This window comes from Vidua chalybeata, chromosome 1 (genome assembly GCF_026979565.1).
Source record: "Vidua chalybeata isolate OUT-0048 chromosome 1, bVidCha1 merged haplotype, whole genome shotgun sequence".
NCBI classification, from domain to species: Eukaryota; Metazoa; Chordata; class Aves; order Passeriformes; family Viduidae; genus Vidua; species Vidua chalybeata.
In genome coordinates, this window is record NC_071530.1 from 116,747,496 (window position 1) to 116,771,525 (window position 24,030).

Consider the following 24,030-nt stretch of genomic DNA (forward strand, 5'->3'; position numbering starts at 1 on the left):
AAGCCTAACCAGTTATGGGACCTTTCCTCTCTGACTTCCCAGACATCACTGCAGGTTTACCTGCCCAATAACCAGCTGCAGGGAAGGGCAGTGCTTATGGGACTTGGATTTACCCAGGAGGCTGAAATTGCAGTGGTTGTTCCCAGCTGTGGCACTGTCCTGCTGTGTAACAAGGTGCAGAGCTGCAGCCCCTCCTGGCTCTGTGGCCACTTGCTATAAAGCCACACAAGCCCATCCTTGCTAAAGCTGCCACTGGATCAGAGGAATGTTAAAGCATCTGGAATCTTTGAGCTCAGCGCTGCTGTAACAGCTGAGACTCTTGCACTGTGACCACGGAGAAGTGCACCTGTGAAATGAAATGCCACCATTCTCTGCACCTGGAGAGAAGCTCGCCCTTGACGCCTACTCCAAAAATAGTGTCTCACAATTTTAGTGGCAGAGAGGCTGAGAAATCAAGATGTGAATTATATATCTGGAAGAAAAATGACAGGAAATGGAATCAGAGAATAACTGACCAAAATACTGTAGTAGCCATGTAACCTATATTAGCAAATGAATGCAGAGGGGGGAAAGGAGGCCTTTTTCAAGATGTGCCTGAGACCAAACTGAGAACTAAAATAAATCTCCAAATGCAGGCCAGGAAAAAATGAGGCACTAAGCAGCAGTGAGAGGGGCTGAAGCTGGAGCAGGTACCTGCCTGTAGGTCGGCTTTAGGACTGGCAGCAGTGCTTTGGCTCCTGTCACCACGGCAGGAGCATGTAAATTGAAACAAGCTCACCTGAGAACTCTGGGGAGGATGAGGAAAGCAGAGAGCATATTTTTCCAACAAGAAGCTATAGAAGACAGTGGTTTGTTTAGCTTCAGAGAGCAAAAGTTGAAATGGATTTGAAGGGAATAAAATCTGGGGAGACAGAACAAATATTTGAGAAAAAGGACAATTTAGACATTAAGCATGAGATCAAATGGGTATAAATTGATCAAGGTATACCTTGGCTGCAAATCAGAGTTGTTTTGATAGCCATCAGAGGCCAGAAACAACGTGCCAGTATGACAATCTAACTGATACAGGAGTGAAAGACTAATGTGAAGGGGCTACAGGAGATTAAACTTGCATAGCCAAGTCTCATTACATTCCAATTTCTGCTCCATTTAACAGCAATGGAACCAGAACATTATTTTCTTCCTAGTCACAGGCAGGGGTGGTTTTCCCTGTGACTGGCACGAGATTTGTTCTCAAGAAAGAGTCCTTGTTGACTTCAGAGAATGGAAGTGTTGTAGATGGGGAAAGGATTAAAAATCCTCTTAGAGAAAGACTGCACTGACTCTAGTCAGTGATATCATCTTGAAAATGTTGAGAATTTGACAAGTGTTATAAATTGGAAAATCTTTAATCAAAACCATTGCAATTTTTCCACCAGTGGCCACATGAAGTCCCACTGGAGCAAAACCAAACTAGTGGAAATGGCATTCCCATCTGCAGTATTATCTGGGATCCCAAGTACTGTATGAACAGATGGGAAACAAAGCAAAACAGCTGATGACTCCACATAATGAGTCTTAATTACCGGGGGGAGGAGAAGCAACAATAATAAAAATCCATTCAGAATGTATGTTTATTAGGATTCAGCTCAGTGAAGTCTGAAATGTGCAAGGTAGTAAACATGTAAACCAGCATTAATACAGCAAACTTAGTTTAATCTGAGAGCCTGGCTGCATCTATTAGACAGTCCTGGGAGCAGCAATGGCAACAGGCCCTTCCCCTATCTTGGGCCACCTCTTCTGAGGGGTCTGCATCCATCCAGGAATCCTGTCACTTAAGAGCTTTAGGATTTCAGAACATGTAAATAGTGCAAAAATTTGGAGCACGGGGAAGAACACCTCCCTTTCAGCTGTGGCCAAGTCTTCTGTGATCTCTGATGGTCAGAAAGGGGCCTTTAGTCAACAGGGAGCTCACACAAAAGCAAATCATTTGCCTGAGGCATTCATGCTGGCTTTTGTTGATGAAGTGTTGTTTTAGGAGCAGCTGGAGGTTTTATCCGGGTGTGCAGTTTAACAAATAGTTATGGTGGATGGTTAAGCCTAGCAGTTAAAGAGTCAGAGACTGCTCTCAGCATATCATTGTGCCAATAGGGCACAATTTTTTCGCCCCATTTTCCCCACAGTAAAAGATCCATGTCTGTAGCTATTTGGGTACCTCAAAGTGGTGGGTGAGCATCTCCAGGTGAAGGCATGGATTCAGTGACTGGTGAAGATGTGAAAGAGCTCTGTTCTTTGAAATTTCCTTTTTTCTCCAGTGTCATCCTTGGTCTTACACTCAGGTCCAGCAGCAACAAGTAAGCTGCAGCAGCATGTTCCCTCTCTGTGACTCACTTCTCTTTACAAGAACTGCCCTTCTTCAGCTGCATCTGGGTCACTTCTTGATATCTGAACTTGCTCTTCGGTCCAAGTGACGAAGACTGTTCTCTGGCTTTGCTTGTTCCCTGCACAGGCACCAAACACAGCCTGGGAGCTGAATGTTCCTTTTCTGCCCTCCCAGGCATCAAAAGAGCACTGGCTTTTAACCTGCTGCCGGTGCAAACAGCTTTGAAAATTTAGAATTGCCTTGAAGAGAAAGAAAATTTTACCTAACAACTGCATATATATTCTGGCTAAACAATCTGGGTTGTTTAATCAAACTTATTTAATCAAAAGAGAATTAATGACAAATTTATTCAAATTTAGGATTAAAAATTATTCTTAGGATAACATGGGTTGCAAGAGCATTACTAGCACAGAGTCAAGGTTATCAAGATTCTGTAAATTCTGAGTTAGGGTAAAACTTTTAAAGTAGGGCCAAGCACACTAATTATGAACATGTACAATCTGTGCATTAAGACACCATAATGTTTTTATGCTATAAAATAAAAACTTAAAGAATCATAGAACTGTAGAATAATTTAGGTTGGGAAAAAAATTTAAGATCATCAAGTCCAAGTTAATCCAATTCTACCACTAAATCTTGTGCCTAAGCACCACATCCACACATCTTTTAAATACCTCCAAGGAATGGTGTCTCCACCACTTCCCTGGGAAGCCTATTCCAATGTTTACAATCCCTTCAGTAAAGAAATTATTTCCTAAAATCTAATTTATACCTCTCCTGGCACTACCTGAGGCTGTTTCCTTAAGGACTTGAGCACCCAAAGGCTCAGTGGCCTGACCTGCCATCAAAAGACCCCATATTATGCATTTTGAAAATGCAGTGGAAAAAGCCTGTTTGAATGCATTGCCCCATTACCTCATGATGCTGAGTTAGAGCATGTGGGTTTTTATGTACCAGATTAGAGTGAAAGGATTTTAAACTACAGAGGAGGGTTTAGCCAGTATTGCCTCCTGATGTGTGTGTTTCCAAAAGCCCTGATATTCAAATGAACTCACTGCTGAAATTAATTGCTGTTTCTCAGAAATGGGATCCTGCTTCCAGAAAGAAGGATATTACAACTGGTCTGCACTAATGCCAACTGGAACAGTTTTAGAACCAAAAGGGGCCATTCATGGGGGTGACTTATGTAAGGTTTTTATTTATTCAGACTTGTTTCTCCATATGCCCAGCTGGGCTGTGCAAGGCAGACCTTTCTAGTTGTTATCCTTAGTGTGACCTTAATGTTCCTTCACCATATGTTTCTGCTTTTATGGGTCATGTTTTATGCTGGTTCACAGTCAGCACCAATTTACTGCAGAAGTAGTAAAACACCAGCAAATAAAAATCAGTATGAAAATGTGTGAACACTTCCCACTGCCCATGGATGGCACCTGGGTTGCTCTGCTTGTAGTTGGGGTGCATTTCTACTTGTTTTGGGGGAAAAGGGAAAAACTTAAAATAACTCCATAATATGCAAGACCTACAACATAAGGCTTACATTCACTATTTTATTATAAAATATTTCAAACAAAGGAGAATTTCTCAATGTTTCTGCAGAAGTGCTTCCCCCATACACACATGATGAATGAGACATATTGGTAGTAAAGAATGTGTCCCAGGGACATGCATATCATGTAATGTATGCATTATCTAGTAATATAGAGTTTAAAGTTATATATTCTGTTTAAAGTTTATAACTTTTAAACAGAATCCAGTGAATACATCAGAAAGAAATGGAAGGCAGCTGGTGGATCGGGCACATTAGCAGGTCCTAGGGAGGCTACAGGGGAGATGTTGCAGAATATTCTCAGGAACCTGTAGCAAGAGAAGCCAAGTGACTCGCAAAGCCACAGCTGAACCAAGGACAGGAGAGGTGGGTAGCTTGGTACTGGGAATGCCCTGGGACGAGGCAGGAAATCAGTTGCTCTCTGGGGGCATTGACAGTGTGGGCTTCATTTCATCTGTTTGCAGCACTCAATCCCCAGTGCATGGGTGCACAAACACAGCCTAGAGGTGAGAATGGCAGAACCAGTGCTGTTCAGGCTGCCTAAAGTATTGTGTTGTAAATTATGTCCTCAACTGGCTATAAATTTGCCAAAAGTTTAGTAGTTTAGATTAGAGACATGACACTTAATAAAACAAATGGTTTTACGCTGGTTATGTCTTTTGCCATCCTGTGAAAAATCCGCCTGCATCTGGCTGAGTTACAAGCCTTTGAAAGGGCAATTCACACATGCCCTGTAGAAACATATTTAATTTTAGCATTTAATGGCCCCACAGATTGCCTCATGCTCTAGCTTGGCCTCTCAACATAAATAAACTTGTTCAGCTTGTGTTGATGGTTCAATGCCCACAATGTGCATCTCCTGCCTAAGCTGTGGGGTGTAGAGGGCTTTTGTAATTACAACTTTTACTTGTGATCACAGTTGTCTCTGCACTAGGCCAATCTATGGCAAGACATGGAGCCAGGATTTGGAAGACTGACACCTTAAGCTTGCAGGGCTTCATCCTCCCTGCTGGCAGGAGAATTGGAGAGAAGAGAATTTAGTGGTGAACCCATCTGTGTTCTGGAGACTTGGTCACTGGGATGGGAGCCACAAGGCAGACTGAAAGATGAGGTGGGCACAAAGGACTGGAAGCAGATGGACTAGGACACACACACCTGGTGGACAAGCAAATGACTAATGGAGACCAGGTTCAGTCTTCTGAGTGCAACCCTTGAAAAGCAGATCCTGCTCTCCCTTTCCCCCTGAGCCCCTGTGTCAGCCCGGCAAGTAGCTTAAACCAAACTTCACACAGACAGATTGCACATTGCTCATTTTCAGCATGTCCTTTTTCAGCTATAGACTGTGGGGCCTAATTTCCAGAAATACTCAGTCCTTTCCTGCAACAGTAATCCATGGGACATGTGCTTTGAACACACAGGCTGCCACTTAAGGCTGAGGGTTCTGCAAAATCAGACCTTCAGCACTGGGCACCCCATTGGAGGCATACTTGTACCCTAATCTCACTGTGTTTCAGCTCTCCACATGCAAAATGAGAATCAAAAGAAAACTAACTCTAACAGTCATGCTACGGCAGTAAATGAATGAGCATTTAGGAGGCACACAAGTACTGCATTGATAAACTCCAAAGAAAAGCTCAGGAAGGAATGAAAAAAGGCTATCTTCAGAGCAGGCTTGGGACTAATATGCAGCAAATGTGTCAGAGCCACATGCTGAATCACCACAAGAAAGCAAAATAAAAAGCCACTTACTAGCACAGCACTGTGTAGGGAGGAGTGCTGAGCACTGAGGGAGGAAAGAGCCCTCTGAGAAAGAAAAGAGTGTGCTCCTGGGGCCAGGGCGCAATGCACGGGTCTCAACACCCACACACACCTGCCCAAGTGACTGCTGCTCCCACAACCTACATTTTAGCTTTTCATGCTATGATGGTTCTTGACTTTCCACTCTAAATAGTACATCTGCAGGGATGCTTTCATGCTGTAGTGCTGTTCTTCTGAAGGTCAAGAAACTTTTGATGTATGATGGGGAAGTATAAAGACTGATCCCCTTTGCTCTCAGCGCTCTGTCCCCTGTGTTATTGCCACACAGCAGTGGAGATACTATGACTCAGTGGCAGATCTTGTTGAGATGCTGAGAACTGGAGTCACAGGAATGGGAGCTAAAAAAGGCAGACTGAAAGACAAGGCAGGAGTAAAGCACTGGATTGCCTGGAAAAGGAAGCCATTGGGCTTGACAGAGAGTTTGGTGGGCAAGGAAACGGGGATAAGCAGGAAAAGCATGAGTGGTCATGACAAGTGCATGTGTGTTCATGTGTGAATATTCATCAAGTGTGAAAAGAATTTTTTTTCATTATTTTCATTACCTGGCCTGAATTTCTTTTTTTAGATATCAAATTCTGCATACTTCGTAATAGCTCTGCTGAATCTGATGTAAATTGGTGTTTGCTGCTGCAGCGTTGTCTTTGTTTGATCCTATAACTAGGCTTACCATGTGATAGGTGACATATTGGATTCCAGAGGACTAAGGGTCTTCCAGGAAATCCTAGCTGAAGCAGGTGCTCCTATTCCTTCTATGAGAAAAAAAGTATGTGGAAAACTCAGTGTATAGCAAAGAAAGGAAATGGACAGGAAAACTCCCACCCATGCCATTCCCCTGACCTGGACTGAGGCAAGATCTTGACACAGAAGCCCAGAACACTTAGGAGAAGGAGATATTGGGCAAATCCACACTGATGAAAAAAGACTGAGATGTGCACCCTAATTCCAAGGCTGATGGAAGACAGACCAACTCCTGTCCTCATTTCTCAGGGACAGGGCCTGCCAAAGGAGTCTGGCTGCGTTTGTCCTGCATATGCTCTGGTTCCATCTGGGTCTCAGTGGCCTGAAGGCATGAGACTGTGTGTGCTGTGTCACATACTTAAGCATTTCTGTATGTTTATACAATTCAGAGTGTCTGCAATAAGCTGATAACTCCTCATAGCCCAGCAGAAACCTGTTTTTACAGCAAGTGCCAAAGGATACACACTGCATCCTTGGAGAGTAGTGTGGGCTAAGGAACAGGTCAGGACTGGGTGCTCACACAGCCAGGCCATGGTTAGAGTCAAATGTGGTGCAGTGTCATCCCCATCCCTCTTTGTGCACACCCTGCAGTGAGCTGTGCTCAGAGCTTGTGTAGAGAGAAGCAGCTGTGGCTCAGGTACAAAGGGGCATGGCAAGAACTTGTGGGTGCAGGGAGGGTCAGGGGTCTTGTGCTGGGGTTCACTCTGCAGCAGTTGCCTCTTTAATGAGCCAGCTACTTCAAGACCTCTCACTAAGGCGTGCTCACCACCAGGGAGAAGGATGGCCACTGCTGCCAGAGTGGCCATAAAGTCAGCTTCCATTTGGGAAATGCAGCAGCTTGGCACCACTGTCCTGAGGGCTGAGCCTTGGCAGCAAGATGATGCCAGAGTTTTCATACTGCTCTTTCCCCTGACTCATCATGCTAGTGCATCACTCCCAGCCCACCTGGGCCCCTAGACATTGGTGCTTCTGCATCTCTTTGCAGCGCTGTGGTTGGTGTACCAAAGCTGCCCCTCCGGGCAGGTCTCTGTGGCACAATACTCTGCTGTCTTAATGTGGAGCTGTGAGCCAACACCAATGCAGAAGCTGTAAAATTGCTTTGGCAAGAGATTTGAGCAGGGCTTGTGAGCCTGGGCAGAGAACCACACACCATGGCTGCTGGCCTGGGATTGTGCACTGCTGTGCAGGGCTTGCTTCATCTGCCCACACCACCTGGGGAGCATTTCCTTTCCAAGCACTTTCAATAACAAAAGGGTACCTTTTTCCACAATTACTTCACACCTGTATATCTGCACTGTTTTTGTGATACCAAGGAGAAAGCCTTGTTTTTTCCACCTGGTGCAGCCATACACTTGAGTGAGGTGTGTTGCAGAGAACACTCTGAGGTGCTGCACCCACCTCTACAGTCTGATGGAGGGAGAAAGACAAAGAAAGAAATGTCCCTCAGACTTTATCAGCACAAACATTCATGAGTGTGATTTAAAATAATACTTACAATGTTCTGTAAAGGGAATGAATAATTGGGAGATGAACAGCCATAAGGTACTGGTGAAATCTGAATGGAATTTAAGGGAAATGAGCAGATGGGAGGCAAGAGGTAGAAAACAGAGTCACTCAATGTGATTGGCAGCATCTCGCTCTGAGAGCTTGAGGCCTCCAGAATTTAGGGAAGAAAACATGCCACCCTCCTCTTTCCTTCACAAACCCCCTGAAAGGAAGCCCAGCACAAAAATGTCCTCACTCCTGTGGGCTGCAGCACATCAGCATTCTTGTGAAGAGGAGCACAAAATGAGGGATCTGAGAATTGAAGTATGTCTCTAAAGACAAACATGCTGTGATACACTGGCACTTCCTGTTAGCTCAGCCCAGGATTTTGTACTGTATTTTTTTATGGGAAACAAAACTGACACCCAACAAACAGCAGTTCCTGTGAGCTGATTGACTGTAGCTGTACTCTGAGAAGAGCCCTCTGAAAACAGCAGAGCTAGGAGTCTGCATCCAGTCTTCTTACATGGTTTTTGACTGAATTGGAGAGAGTTGCATAAAAGTGGCCACACACATAAAGCCATCTGTTCTCTTAGACATTGATGTACATACCTATGCAGTGCTGTCATTTGAAATATATGGCCAGCCTGCTGGAGAAACAGCTGGGTATTGTTGATTTTCCAGACTTCCAAATATTCTTGCTGAACAGTAAAACAGCCATGGGGGGTTTGATTGACACTTTAAATGGACCACACTCAAATGGTTCCTAGGGTTCAGAAGTGAGACTGAGAATTCATTCCTCTTTGCATTTTCATTTTGTTCTCCTAAGAAAGGTTACCTAGCCTTGGAATCTAGATTAGTAAAATCTATGGACATTAACTTGTCATTTAATTACTTCAGATTTAGCTCCTAGTCCACAGTGATCATGTACTCTTACAGGAGCTAAGTCTCCCACAGGGATCATGTTAAAGAAAGACAGGCACAATGTCTGCCAGCTGAGGGCAGTGACCTATCTGTGTGATACAAACAATTGTCTACTTGTGTTAAAATTTAAGTCAACCAGATTCTCCACAGACAAGTATCTTTCAAACTGGTTACTAAGAATTTTTAGCTGAGAAAGGAAGGAAACCAAAAGGTTTTGAATTCACCTATAATCACTTATAATTGCACAGTTGCAGAACACATAGGACAAGTGTCACGTTTCTGGTGAGTACTGAAGGTAATATAGTGGAGGTTGATATTTAAAGTGTGAGGCAGTTGTGGCTATGATATGTAGGAAACATTGCCTCATAAGTCATGAAATCTGTTCTTTCTGGTTTTAACAGATGAGAACGCATCAGAGCAGGGACTCGAATGTAGGTAACCCATGAATCATATGTTTATACCATATGTTTAGAACAAGTCAGATGAATAGCACCCTGAGAATGTTTATTTCTCTGCCATTTATAGCACAGAGTGACCAGAGATATCTGATGATGAGATGAATCAAAACACAAGTGACTAAAATGTATTGACAGGAGTAGGTCAGTGCTATTTCTGTTTCCTGCTTAGATGATTAGTTCATATCTGGCTCAGGTCAAAACGACTTGGACATTTCTTGAACATGATAAAGTAGCTGCATTCACCCTGCAAGTATAATTAAATGGTTTTAGGCACAATGATGGCCTCTTGGCCTCCATCTGTTACTCCAGGAGGACATGAGTCCTCTAAAGTCTTTTATAAAACCAAGAGCCATAACCTTCAGTTATCTAATCAGTTGTTTTGGATACCCTACGGTGCCTTAAATGGCCATAGATATCTATGTTTAGCAGCAGAATGTCATCCACTCTGTGAAGGCTGACACCCCAAAGGCATAATTGACTTGTAAAGAAAATAGTTTCCCTGTCAGGATAGAGAGAGATGAATTGGTATGGTTGGTATTTCTGTGGGCACAGAATCACAAAAAGGTTGAGGAAGAAACCTCTGGAGATCTTCTACCCAATCCCCTGATCAGTGCAGGGTCAGCTATTGCAGGTTGTCCAGGATTGTGTCCATCTGGATTTTGAATATCTCTAAGCATGAAGACTCCACAGCCTCTCTGAGCAATTTGTTTCAGTGTTTAAATATTCACCAGTAAAAAATAGAAATTCCTGTATTTTCTTCTATGTCTGTTGCCTTTTCTGTCACTGAGTATCACTGAGATTATTCTTTTATGTTCTACTACTCCACCCCATCAGAACATATTGATATGGAAAGACAGCAGAACAGAAATGCTTTTGTCTGGTGCCATGAAAAACTTCTGCTGGCCATGGGATACCACCAGAACAGTGTCCACTGCATTGAAAGGGCCAAAGCTTAACCCCTGCCTGCCAAACAAGGGAAGTTTTGTACTGCTCATTCACCACTTTAAATCAAAATGGCTTAGATTGTTGTGCAAGAGGGTACTTTGAATGCAAAGATGGTTGCAATTTACAAAGACTAATCAGGGCAAAGGTCCTTTGGTGTCTTACTGCAATTTTTTTTCAATAAGTTAAGGCACAATTAGATACACACACACCTTTTCAAGAACCATGAGCAGGTGGTATTAAAAATGTGAAATGTGGTTGTGAAGTCCTCTGAATAAAATGTTAATGCAGCTAAAACAGGTAGCAGTACTTTTAAAATAAGAACTAGTCTTAGTCCTAGGCTCTGTGTTAGAGCCAGCATACAAAGCCCCCTAAAAATGTGTAAACTTGCACATTCCTAGAATGTGACTGCTTTCCTTGAACTAAACATATGTGCTAGATACACAAAAACCAGATTAAACCAACAGATAGGGTGCTTCTTCCAAATAGTATTTGTCTTATATTAATTTCCACAACCAAAAAATACAGAGGATCTCAGTGCCCAGAGCTGAAGGACCATAACTGTGAGAATGATCAACTCCCAGCTGACCCTGAACTTGTGCAGGATCTGCTGCTCTGGCTGGATCCCTGCTAATCCATGGGGCCTGATGGGATTCATCTGAGAATCCTCAAAGAGTTATCTGATGTCACTGCAATGCCTCTCTAGATGATTTTTGAGTGGTCTTGGTGATCTGGAGAAGTCCCAGCTGACTGAAAGCTGGCAAATGTCCCAGGTTTCAAGGAGGGCAAGAAGAAGGAAATTATAGGCCTGTTAGTCTCCCTTCAGTGCCCAGTAGAATCATGGAAAAAAAATTATTCTGGGTGGTCCTGAAAACCACCTGGCGGATAATGCAGTCATTGGTCACATTCAGTGTGGTGATGAGGAGAAAGTCTTGCTGGTCAAACAAGATTTCCTTCTACCACAGAGTAACCCACCCAGCTGATCTAGGAAAGCCAGTTAATGAGATCTTTTTGGAATTCAGCAAAGCTTTTGATACTGTCTATCACAGTGTCCTTCTCGACAAAATATCCGATGCTCAGCTGGATAAATACACCATGTGCTCGGTGAGCAACTGGCTCATGGGTCAGGCACAAAGAGTTACAGTGAATGGGGTGACATCAGACTGGCAACCTGTCACTAGTGGGGTTCTGCAGGGCTCCATCTTCTGCCCTGTGCTCTTCAACAGCTTCATTAATGATGTGGATGCAGGACTGGAAGGAATACTTACAACAATAAATGGGAAGAACTGTTGACTCCCTTGAAGGCAGGGTGGCCCTGCAGAGAGACGTCGACAAATTAAGAGAGACGGGCAATCACCAACCCTATGGAGTTTAACAAGGATTCTGCACCTGGCATGGGGTAACCCTGGTTGTGTGTACCGTGTGGGGAACAAGAGCTTGGAGACAAGTGCTGTGGAAAGGGACCTGGGGGTCCTGGTTGATGGCAAGCTGAACATGAGTCAGCAGTGAATCAGGCATGAATCAGGCAGCCAGGAGGGCCAAGCGTGTCCTGGGTGCATCAGGCACAGCATCACAGCCAGGCAAGGGAGGGGATTGTCCTGCTCTGCTCTGCTCTGCACTGGGGCAGCCTCACCTTCAGTGCTGTGTGCAGTTTTGGGTACCATAATATAAAGCTATTAAGCAATTAATGAGTGTCCAAAGGAGGAATGAGGATGGTGAAGGGACAGGAGAGGAAGCCACATGAGGACCAGCTGAGGTCACTTGGTTTTTCAGCCTGGAGGAGATGGGAGACCTCATTGTGGTCTGCAGCATCCTTATGAGGAGAAGTGGAAGGGCAGGTACTGATATCTTTACTCTCCTAACCAGTGACAGGACTGAGGAAATGGCATGCAGTTGAGTCAGGGGAGGTTTATTTTGGATATCAGGAAAAGATTTTTCACCCAGAGTGTGTTTGGCACTGGAACAGGCTCCCCAGGGAAGTGGTCACAGCACCAACCAGACAGAGTTCAAGAAGCATTTGGACAATGCTCTCAGGCACATGGTGTGACTCTTGGGGATGGTGCTGTGCAGGGCCAGGAGCTGGACTCGATGATCCTGATGGGCCCCTTCCAACTCAGCACATTCTGTGATTCTGTGATTCTACAGTTACTGGTCAGTTGAAAACGCTTTCTGCACAGTGGCCTACTGCAAATAATCTTTTCTCTGTCATTAAATATAGTTATAGAATGCATTCAGAATGTTTTAGGCCAGTGAAATATATATCTTATGCAAAGTTATTACATTAGATTGTGAGCTGCATTGACTCATATCATCAACATCCTTACCTGACCATCTACATTTTTAATATCTACCATAACTAAAGAATATGAAAAAAAATTCTTTTTTAATCTTTTTCAGAATTGACTGATTTTTTTTTTCTACATAAGAAAAGTAAGTTAAAAACAAAAATGAAAACACTTTTCAGCAAAGAAACCCCTGATGTATTTGGAAAATGGAAATCCAAACACAAATCTATTTTTGTGGTATCTTAGAAAATAGCAATGATTGTTCAAATCATGACTGTGCCCCTACAGATAGATATCAGAATTGCTTATTCTAGGAGAGTAATCTAAGCAGCTTTTAGCAGAAACAGAAAAGAAATTGTTGCTGCAGAGCTTGGTAGATACAAAATCTCGGTTGGATCCCTCTCCACATTACTCAGAAGGGCTGGGCATAGCATTTGAATCATTTGGCTTTTGGAATTCGGAGGTCAGGTGGGTTACAACACATTTACTCAGAGCCCTGGATGTTTTGTGACTGTGTAAAAAGAAACAGCATAGTACCTGAACACAGAATTTAGGATTATGTTGCTCCCAAGGTGGTGTGCATCTAAGTACAGTATGGTGGAGAATCTGGTGTCTTGCTGTTACAGAATGCAAGAATTTTTGAGTGTGTAATAAGATGAGAGCAGAGATAATCAGCAGTGATCACAAAAGGAAAAATTTTCAGATTTTTCACAGTTGACTTAGAGCAGAATCTTTCAGCTGTGTGCTGGGAAATGCTGCAAAGGATACACAACTTTTTATATCCATTGAAGGGCAGTGGGTCAGACAGAAACAATACACTGGTGATGAGTATTAATCAGGTACTATTAATTAATAATTTAATCTGGTAGCCAAAAAGAAAATATAAACCTGGTGATGTTGCGATTTCAATCCATTCTGTTACTGTTTGAAAGCCACATTATTATTTTTTGCTGCCTCATTCCAGAAATATTGACATTTAGCATAATCTCCCAAATCAGTTGCTTTTCTAAAATAAAATGCAATCATAAATCACTATTCATATCACATATCTGTAAAAAATACGCAGTGAAAATTTTTGGGCAAACATAATTTCTTTGAAAATTATGGCATAAAGTCTTCCCATTGAGCATCCAGTTTTTGTTATCTTTCTTTGGAGATTTTTTTTTAATGAAAATTTTTTATTATGTTTTAATGAAAGCTCCAGCATAAGAATAGGAATAATTATCATACAAGTTATTCACAGTCACGGTATTCAGTCCTGCAGTACCAAAGGATGTAATTTATTAAGGATTCTTATCAAAAGAGAAGTGACATCTAATCTCACAAAATAGCTAAAGCATAAATGAACAATTGGGAATTACAAATGCATCATGTATGAAATGACAGCTACTCCTAGTTCTAAAAGCTAACTATGAGAAAGCTGTCTCTTTATAACAGTACTATGCACTATGTGAATGCCTGGTCTGGATGACTCTATCCCCACTTACGAAGAAGTTCCCCTTCTAAAATTTCCAAATTCACTCAGAGATCTTGCTCTGAAGCTCATTGTCTCCTCCAAACTGGGAGGCAACTCCTAGCCCAAAACAGAGAAAATGGAGGATAACAAATCTCTGTAACAATAAATTCATCAGATCCTCCTTCCATAGCTCAGCAAGCAAACATTACAGCACACAGACCTCAGAAAATTAAATAGTCTTGAATTTTCCCACAATTTTGATCCCATTCAGCTTTTGTTACTGCAAGAAATCTTGAGGCTCCTCTTCCTCTAATGTTTACTCATTTTTCCCATGTTGGAATTTTTAAAATCCATTAACAACGAAGTATAAACTATGCTTCCCACCTGGAAGACAGAAATGAATTTTAAATGGGCTTAACCCTGAGTAAAGTTATCCTTCAAGAGTGTAGACAGGGAGATAAACTGCAGGACTGGGCACACCAGAAGCTCCCTCATTATCACATTAACTCTGTCTTCTTTATTGGTCTTGGGTACCCCATGGAAGCTCTGCCCCGTAAAGCCCTACATCATGAAAACGTGATTTACTTGTATTTCTCAAGACTTGGAACAAGACCTGCAAGCGCCTGTGCAAATGACTTTGCTTTCCAGTGAGCAGCTGTACGTGTAGCTCTGCCTAGGAAGACACTGAACACCAACAGACCTCATGGTATTGCAGGCCCAGGTCTTTAAGTTGCTGAGCACGTTCAGCACTAGGGATAGTAGGTAAGCATTAAATATTTTGAAAGCATTTGAGATCTTCAACGACTCCCTTCCCTGCTTGTATTTAAAGGAGTGTTTCCCAAATTCCTTTTGCTTTCCATAGAAAAGAATTAAAAAGCCATAAAGATGAAAATGGACTAAAGCAAAGATCACAAAAAGAAGCACGGGGACCCCAGCGAGGTGAGTGCTTCTACAGCAGTCATTGCTATCATGTGTGTTTTTCTGCATTCAGGTCCCAGTCTGTGGTGGAAGCTGGCACGCTGAAACACGAAGACCAGGGGGAAAGTGAGAACACCCAGCCACTGCTGGCTCTGGACTGAGCTCTCACGAGCCCCGTGGCGATCCATGAACAGACCTTCATCAGAGCAGAACCCCACGGAGCACAGCACACACAGACACACGCACACACACGCGCGTTTCGCTTGACAAGTCCTTCGTGTTTCCTGACCAAGTAACAACTGTCACCAGCCATCTGTCCCCGCGGCCAGCGCTGAACAAGAACTGAGAAACATCTACTGACACAGCAGTCTGTCCATATACAAAGAACTGGATTTCTTTTTTTTTTCCTCTTTGACTTGTGACATTAAAATATTGGAAATGGTGGGACTGCATTCTCTGTTTAAAGAAAGCAGGGTGTGTTAATAGTGTTCCTGAAGACTCCATCAGGGATGTTCATTTTGTAGAAGTGAAGGTTGTAAGAGATTTAAAGAAAGCATCTCAAATTTAAACTTTGTGTTGTAATCAGCAAGTGTAATCTGGGTTAGAGGGCAGAATCATCAGCATCTATAAAGTACTTGAGTTTTACAGAAGGATTTTGCATTTAAAAAAGAACCCCAGTGCCAGCATAATGCCATTCAACATGACACTTTGTGACTGCCTCATCCATGCAGCTTATATGGGGGTCACATTTCAGTATCTATCAAAAATTGTTCTTAACTTTTGAAGCCCTTCTAAAACTGCCAGCTAAGTGGAATGAACTGTGTGAGCAGCAGACACACACAATTTGAAATGCAATTATTTGATTTTAATAACGATTAAAGTTTCCAAAGGCTACTTAGGAGCCTATAAGACATGTGCGTGTGCATATGTGTGCACATGTGAAGGGGGTGGTTCCAGGGAGATACAATGGACAAATTCAGCAGTGATTAATGGTTCAATCCACATTGTTTCCTTTAGGTCACAACAGCAAATGAAAGCTCTGCAGAGCCATTTACCCCCTTCCCTCCTGCAGTCAGGGAAAAGTGTAGCCAGAAAGGTGTGCTGATTGCAGATGTTGGCCATGGTTAAAATGAAAAAGGAAAACTTAGAATTAATTATTCAGTTCAAATTTCTGCTAGAAGGAAATATTGAAGAATAGAAGAACTGAAATGCCAAAGATCAGTTTGTTCTATCTCTGTTTGCTCTAGCAAAGAGAGTACCATCCCTTCATTGAAACAGAAACCAGATTAAAGAAATAAAAGAACAATCATTATCAAATTGCATGTGCAGTGACTTTATTTCCTAAAACAGTTACAATCACTGTAAACACTTTAAATCTTCAATTAAATTGCCATACAGTGACAATTTACTAGAACAAGCGGTTGGCAACAATATATCAAAGGTAGCAGTGTAAACCATCCATACAAAATGAGATGATAATGGGCACAAGGGTTTTTAATGTGCACTGGAACACCCACTGAATTCTCAAGTGTTAGGCTGAAGTGATGATATCGTTCAAGTGGACATGGCCAGCCCTAACAGATGGAAATACTGCCTTTATCTACAGCAACATTTTATGCCTGCATAGGGCAGAAAGGACATCCTGCCAGATCCTATCAACACACCTGTGATTTACCCACTAGTTTTTGTACAGAATAACCTCACTCAGACTAACCTCTTACTGCAGCAACATGTCATTGATATAAAGCCTGGCCTCCAGGATAGAGAGCCAGCCTTTAAGGCTGTGGATGGTCCCAGCAAGGCAACACAGGAGTCAGAAAAAGAAGCAGAAGCTTGCAGGAACATTAGAAAAACAAGATGACTGAGCCCTTTTATCTTTGGGGTTTCTTCCATCCTCCCCCACATGACAACATCATCACCTATTACAGGAAACAAGGATGTCAAGGTCTGGTAGCAGCTCCTTTCTCTTCCCTGGACTCACAGAGACTAAAGCAGAAAGTAAAAACCCAAAGAGACAAAGAAAGACAGACATTTGCTATTATATGGCAGCACTGAGGAAGAAATACTTTGGTTTGTGATTTTTCTCTGTTAATACTCTTATCCCCACTGCCATTGAATCTTTGTGATGATCTGTTACAATCACTGTTCATTAAAGTGGGTCTTGTCCTGCCCAAGAAGTGCAAATTCCACTGAAATCTAGTCCTTGAGGATCAAACCTCGCAAAGGATACATGACTTTCTTTAACTGTGATATGAATAAATGCATATGATGCCTTGTATATAACTGTATGAAGCCTGCATTTAACCATAGGCTCTTACATGGATTCTGTGCAAGCCAGGTAACAACAGGCAGGGAGGAACATGGTGATGAGTACATACTGTGTTACAAACTATATTGCCCTTGTCTGCCATTTTCTTCTGTAAATAAATCTAAAAAAAAAAAACGTAAATGGCAATGGATCTCCATTGAAAAAAACACTTCCCTTCACTTCTTCCCTTGGCCTTTCCAATATTGAAAAGCTTTTCCAAGACAGAATACTACTTGGCAAACAGGAACACCTAAAACAATATGCCAGTAATTCCATGCAGAATTTCTGCTCTATGTATCCTCCCGATGTACAGAGCTAATCCAGTAACTGTACCTAACAAAATTATCCACTCTTTGCTCCCTGACAGGTGGACATAGAATAGATTCCCTTCAGTGTTGCAGGAACACCTTGTCTTATTTGAGGCACTTAAGATTTTTAAATGGCCAATGTATCACTACACAATCTAATAAACAGCGCTGCTCTGGCACACGCACATCTTGGGGAGATTACTTTTATCTATTTGCCAATTTTATCTATTCGTCAATTGCAATTGGACAAGATAAAGTATGAGCCTAAAATAGGAACAATGAAATAATCTGAAGGACGGCATGGATTTTCATAAATAAAGCTCCAAAGCTTTTACCACTCCTTTAGCATTTACTCCGAGCTATAGAAACTAAAATGCAACATTAATAAAAATATTCCTAAACCATCAATTTTTGTTTAAAAAGTTCTTGATTTTTTATTTACACCCACTGTCTTTATTTTAGAGAATTACCTTATAATTTGTACTGCTTGATCACTTCAAAAAGATATAAAATATAGGCTTTAACTTGACAGCTAACAGGATATTTAAAAAACATTTTTACTCTTTTACTCCCCACAATAAGTACCTTATTTCCAGTTTTGCATGATTCTCCAAATGATCTCCAAAAGTAAGTTTATATTATGCAAAACTTATAAATCTTTACAGATTTTCATTATTATTAACTGAGAACTGTTACTTTCTTGTACATTGTGTATAGTTTCATGATTATCTTTGATATGGACAACATGTTAAAATCTAATTATCTTAGCTGTCTAAAAGTGGCTCTTGATAAGAGAGGGTTTATCAGTTTAATATTCAAAAAAGGAAATTAAAGTGCACACTTCCAGAAACTGTTTACCCTAATTTATGGTGCAGTCACCATGTGTTATATGGCATTACAAGATTTAATGACCTTGTAAAATACAAGGATCTGAAAAGCATTCCATTTATGGGAATGCAAAGCTCTTATCTGCAGTTTGCTTCAGCAAATGTGACATTCAGGTCACGATACTCCAATGCCATGATGTAGACTCTGCAGTAATAAACCACTGAGTACTACACAAATAAAAACTGTTCTGTGTCTTTTGGACAAGAAAGTCAAAGCTACAGAGAATAAGTAATCTCAGTGCCTCCTTGCTTAGTGTTTGTCACTCACAACCCTCAGTAATGATGCCCAGAGCATCCTAGCACACCTGTCCACACCCAGCTGGTGCTGCGGGTGAGGAGATAACAGCCAGCCAAAAACATCAGCAGCGCAATCTCTGCTCTCTCTCTCCTGTTAGTGTTCTTAGAAGTTAAAAGTAGAGGGTCCTGCACACTCCATCTCTCATTAAACAGTACAGACCCAAAAGATCTGCCAACTCCTTAAACACCAAATTAGTTTTCTTTCTTGAAAATAGGCCTTTCTATCATATAGTAAATTCTGTATGGCAAATACACTGTACACTGTAAACAGTACTGGGATCAGACTACTTCAGCATTATGTCACACATTTCAAGACAAGGAAAACACCATTAAGTCAATTAGAGGCTCATTCTAGCACTCTGTAGGATGCTGGCAGTGGAACTTAATACAAGGTAATAACTTGAAGGTCTTCATCTGCTCTGCATTCTGGCAGGAAGCCAAGTTAGACCTTGTCCGTCTGCCCAAAGCACAAGGAATTCTTCATATACGTTTTTTTCTGCTGAATGATCACCCAAGGATAGCCAAGGAGGAGCCCCAGACCCTCGGTGGGTAGAGAAAGGATATTACACCAGAAGCTTTTGTAATGATAGGAGAAACAGCAGCTCACCATATAATCCTAAGAATGGTTAAGTACTGCAAGACCTGAGCCTAAAAATGTCAGATTTGCTCAACATTTTCCAAAATCACATTATCAAACTGAAGGTCACCTGCTGACTAAGAGAATGATTCTGTTTTAGAAGAACAAAGCTTCACTAGGCAGCTATTATGCAAGTTTCTGTTTACATTTCCAGGAAGGCAAAAGAAGGCCACACTTGGTACACTTGGCAAAAATGAAATTTGTTCATATATTGTGTTTTCCTTCTGCTGATAGCTAGAGATGCACTTGTATATATATCACCTTTTTTAAAAATAGTGGTTAATTAAAGATTTGTTCATAATTAAGCTAGAAAAATACAGTTAATCAGGTAGAAAAAGTACAAAAAACACATAACTCATTCACATTATCTACAGTGATAACATAGGGACGTGTTCTATGCCTAAAGCAGCTAACATTACACCTGCATACTGATTTTCAAAGTCGATTGTGTGCATACATTTGCAAATATCTTACATGTTGCTTCCCAGACAGAAAGCCAGGAAGTATTCCCTAGATGTAAAATTATAAATCATGTGCCTGAATATAGTCAAGCATGTGACTGACTGAATGGTTTTGTAAAGAAAATACAGGCATGGCAAAAACATCTGCATATTCCTCAGTTTGAAACTCTATTGCTTTTTGGCTGACAAGACTTGTGTTTTTAGAATTGCAGCCAGAAAAACAATACACATCAGTGCTGTATCAGTATGAAACAAAACATGGCTTCTTTTTGCTTTTAAACCAAGTCCACTCTGATTGTAGAATGTCATCCATATCTTTTCTTACCCTTAAAATGCTTGTATATTTTGTATGCTGGATAAATTAATCCTATTTTCATCCTCCAAAGGATCTAATACTCCTCTGCTCCACACATCAGAGGAAACCCCCTAAATAGCAGGAAGGGTACGTCTCTGTTGAGCTGTTAACTCAGGGTGCCACACATCCACAATGAATATCAGGCGATAACTTTCAGCATCCTGCCATACTTCATGTTCGAAAGAGTCATCAAAAATAAGGACTTTCCCTTCTTCCCAGTCTCTGTAAAACAAAAAAGAACATACTTTAGTGTAGTATTTGAAGTGCCATGGAGCGGGTAAGCTACAGATCAGCTCTGAAGATGCTCTTTGACATATGAGAAAGATTTAAACAGTACAGATTGCATAGTCAAGATTTCACTGCCAAATCCAAAGAGACGGGAGCTTTAAAGAAACTACAGAAAAATCAGTCTAAAGGACCTTCATATTACTAAGAGACCCTTCCTCCTCATTCTGCACAGTTATGCTCACAAACACATTCAGACATTTGTGGTGTATGTTATTTATTATACTTTTAATTACTTGAGTGAGTATAGTACTGGTGTGATAATCCACTTCACTTCTAATCAGATACATCAGTGATGTACATTAGTGATGGAAACTGAGGGAATGACTAGTAACATGGTCATACGGTTCAAAAAGAAATTACTTTAAATCAATTTGCTTTTTCTAAAAATCAGAACAATGCCTTTGGAAGGTCCAAGCCTCTGCTCATAGAAGGACTCACTGCAAAGTTAAATTCAACTTTGAGGTTAGATGAAATATTGAAAACCCACTAGTGAAGAGTCTGAGCTATCTGCAACCATGGGCACCCTACCATCTTACTATGAAAACTCCCTTTTACCTAGATGAAAGTTCCTTCACTGGCACTTGTGTTCATTACCTCTCATTTGACAACTGCACCTCTCTGAAAAGAGTCTGGCTCTGTCTTCCTAACAGTCACCCATCAGTAGTTAAGAGAGTAAGTAGGCTACTCTATATCCTTCTGGTTTCTAGACTCCAGAATAGTTTGTTGAGTTTCTTCTCCTAATCATCTTATCACTGGAGTCCCTCTAGTTTATCAGTGACTATTTTTTGTACTAAAGTATCCCAAACTGGACACAGAGGCAGTGTCTTGAATGCAGAAGAGAGAGGAAAAAATTGTACTGCTCAAACTGTTTCCTACAAATTTACTAACACAGCTTCATCAATAAAAAAGATAATTATAAATCATGTTCAACTTGGCCCCTATGGTCTTTAAGCCCTTTTCTGCAAAGCTGTTTTCTAGGCAGTCATCACCCAGCCACTACAGCTGCAAGGTGTTTATCTGTTTTCAGCTGCAGGGCTTTGCTTCTGCATTTGTTGAACTTCATCACGTTTCAGCTGGCAGCTTCTCCAGCCTGCTGAGACCTGGATTCATAATTTTGAAGAGAAGTTTAACACCTGATTCTACACCTCCAGGTGAGACTGGTTGAATAACAGTCAAGGTAACAATGGTCAAAGAAACATTCCTTCCTAAAGCCACTCTACCATGAACACACACGCAATTTTTTTAACAGGATCCCTCAGGAGCTGAAGCAATCCAAGAGGATGGATGCCCTCAAAGGGAAGTAAGCACTGTGAACAGTAACAATGGTAAAGAAACAAAGGCCTTGCCTTCAAAGATCGAAATGCATTGCTTAAGCTCATTCAGCTATATTCATTTACAGAGAAAACAATTTTCTTTTTTCAAAAACGTGGTGAAAACTAGGTTCGTACTTCCAATTCATCTCCATATTTTTAATTCAGCAAGAGGAAAAAGTAACCATCAACATTTATGGGGTTGTGCTGTAAGGTTCTGAAGAGAAATTGAAATAGGATCAATTGAAATCAGCTAAACATAATGAAAAAAAAAAGCATAACATAGTAAAAAAATTCACACTGACTTGCACATGCCTTAAAGGCCTAGATAAACAGCCTTTTGCAGGTTTTAAATATGATCATGTGGGGTTTTTTGTTACCACATCAGTTATCTGGTAACGAAAATGTTTTATGTTACACAGACCCTGAGTTACTGGTACTGCACTAAAGTTACATTGGTTTTATTAAAGTCTATGGGAGTAAACCACTTGCAATGCTATAATGTGGTAAAAAAATTCAAGCAGACTTTGGGTTGTATAATTAGTTTGGTTTAGTTTTTTGGGGTTGGTTTATTTTTGGCGGGTTTTTCCTGGGTTTTTTTGGGGGATTGATTTTGGGTGGGTTTGAGTAGGTTTTTTTGGGGGAGGTGGTGCCAGGGGTGTTTGGTGAGGAGGCTTGGAGGATTTGGGTTTACTTTGTCTGGAGCAATTGAGATCTAGTGTTGTTTTTTTTGTTTGGGGAAGTAGCTGGGTTTTCTGTTGGTTTGGGGTTTTTTTGAGGCTTTTTTTTTTTTTTTTTTTTTTTTTTTAATTAAATCAAGCCTGAAAAGAACTGCTCTAAACAGCCTGAAAGTGCAACTCAGTTAAGGACAATAAAAACCCAGGCACCCAGATGAAGTAGCTTCAGAGGTTAAAACCCCACTCTATCATTTGCATCATAATGGGATCGGCTGTTTTGCACAACAAAGAAAAAGTCATAAAGCTGACGGGGACTATTAGCCCCTTTTGAAAAGGCTACAAACCCCACTATTAGCATGCAAATAAATATTTTCTAGAAGCCTGATGGTGTGAGAAACACTTCTCAGTAGTAACACAGGGACCATATTGTTCTGGTCTGGTGCTGAGCCACTTTGGGGTAGTTTCCAGATAATTTTCCATATCAGCTCTATGTCACCTGTTAAGGGTGAGATCCCAGACTGGCTTCTGCATAATGGCTCTAGTTTCACCTTCATTTCAACATAAGGTTACCTTCCTTGATAGCGATGTTGGATTATGATAACTAGATATTATTTACCTACCACTTCTGTGCATTATACCCTGCACTTTACAGAGCTGGGACTTCAAAATGGCCAAGTGACCTAAAATTATCAATGCTATACAGAACAAGAAACATAGAATCATAATCGTTTGGGTTGAAAGAACCTTTAAAGGCAAAACATGCAATGAGCAGAGACATCTTCAACTCAAATCAGGTTGCTGAAACCCCTGTCCAGCCTGACCTTGAACATTTCCAGGGGTGGATATAGTCCCTGTGGGTGACTTGTTCCACTGTCTCACCACTCTCTCTATAAAACACTTCTCCCATCTAAACTGACCCTCTTTTAGTTTAAAAGCATTACCCCTTCTCCTGCTGCAACCTATCTGATACAAACTGTCCCAATCTTTCTTAAAAGCTCCCTTCAAGTACTTAAAGGCTATTATGAGGTCTCTCTGGACCCTTTTCTTCTCAAAGTCAAACAACCCCAACTCTCTCAGCCTTTCCTCATAGCAGAGGTGTTTCAGCCCTCTGATCATCTTTGTGGCCCTCAACCACGAGGTACACCAACTCCAAACAGCTGCAAAAAGCTCTTTTGCAAATGAGGAGTAAACCACAGCACTAGACAGTGCTGATTTGCCTGTCCATCAAATGATGAGTTGCACTGTAACCCTCTAAACAACCAGGTTGGGTGGCATGGAGGTAACCAAGCATTGTTTCTGTTGGCTCTTTCATGCACACAGCAGTGGCACAGGAGGCCAGAAAAGGCTTGATTCTAACCTTCCTCTTCCAGCCAGCTCTCCTATTGGAAACCACCAGTTTACCACTGCTCTGGACCACCAGGAGGAAAGGAATGGAAATTGATCAAGCTAAATCTTCCTCCTGGCACCATTCCCTTTGCCAGTAATTCACACACCTCCTCTGCCATAGGGGAAGGATATATAAAAGCCCTTTCACTGCCAGCACTAGACACACTTTGAGTGCTTCCAGGGA

General features: G+C 41.5%; 2 protein-coding genes across 2 annotated transcripts in view; one reads left to right on the forward strand and one right to left on the reverse strand.

Annotated features, from left to right (window-relative positions):
* Window positions 1–15,968, forward strand: part of CLVS1 (clavesin 1) — a 98,442-nt gene extending 82,474 nt beyond the window's left edge. Inside the window, exon 6 of the mRNA XM_053962928.1 lies at window positions 15,006–15,968. Coding sequence (XP_053818903.1) covers window positions 15,006–15,093 — 88 coding nt within the window. The 3' untranslated portion in view covers window positions 15,094–15,968. The remainder of the gene's footprint in view (window positions 1–15,005) is intronic.
* A 273-nt stretch (window positions 15,969–16,241) lies between these two features.
* ASPH (aspartate beta-hydroxylase) overlaps window positions 16,242–24,030 on the reverse strand; it is a 110,145-nt gene continuing 102,356 nt past the window's right edge. The window contains exon 26 of the mRNA XM_053963052.1: window positions 16,242–20,407. Within this exon, the coding sequence (XP_053819027.1) occupies window positions 20,257–20,407 (151 nt within the window). The 3' untranslated portion in view covers window positions 16,242–20,256. The remainder of the gene's footprint in view (window positions 20,408–24,030) is intronic.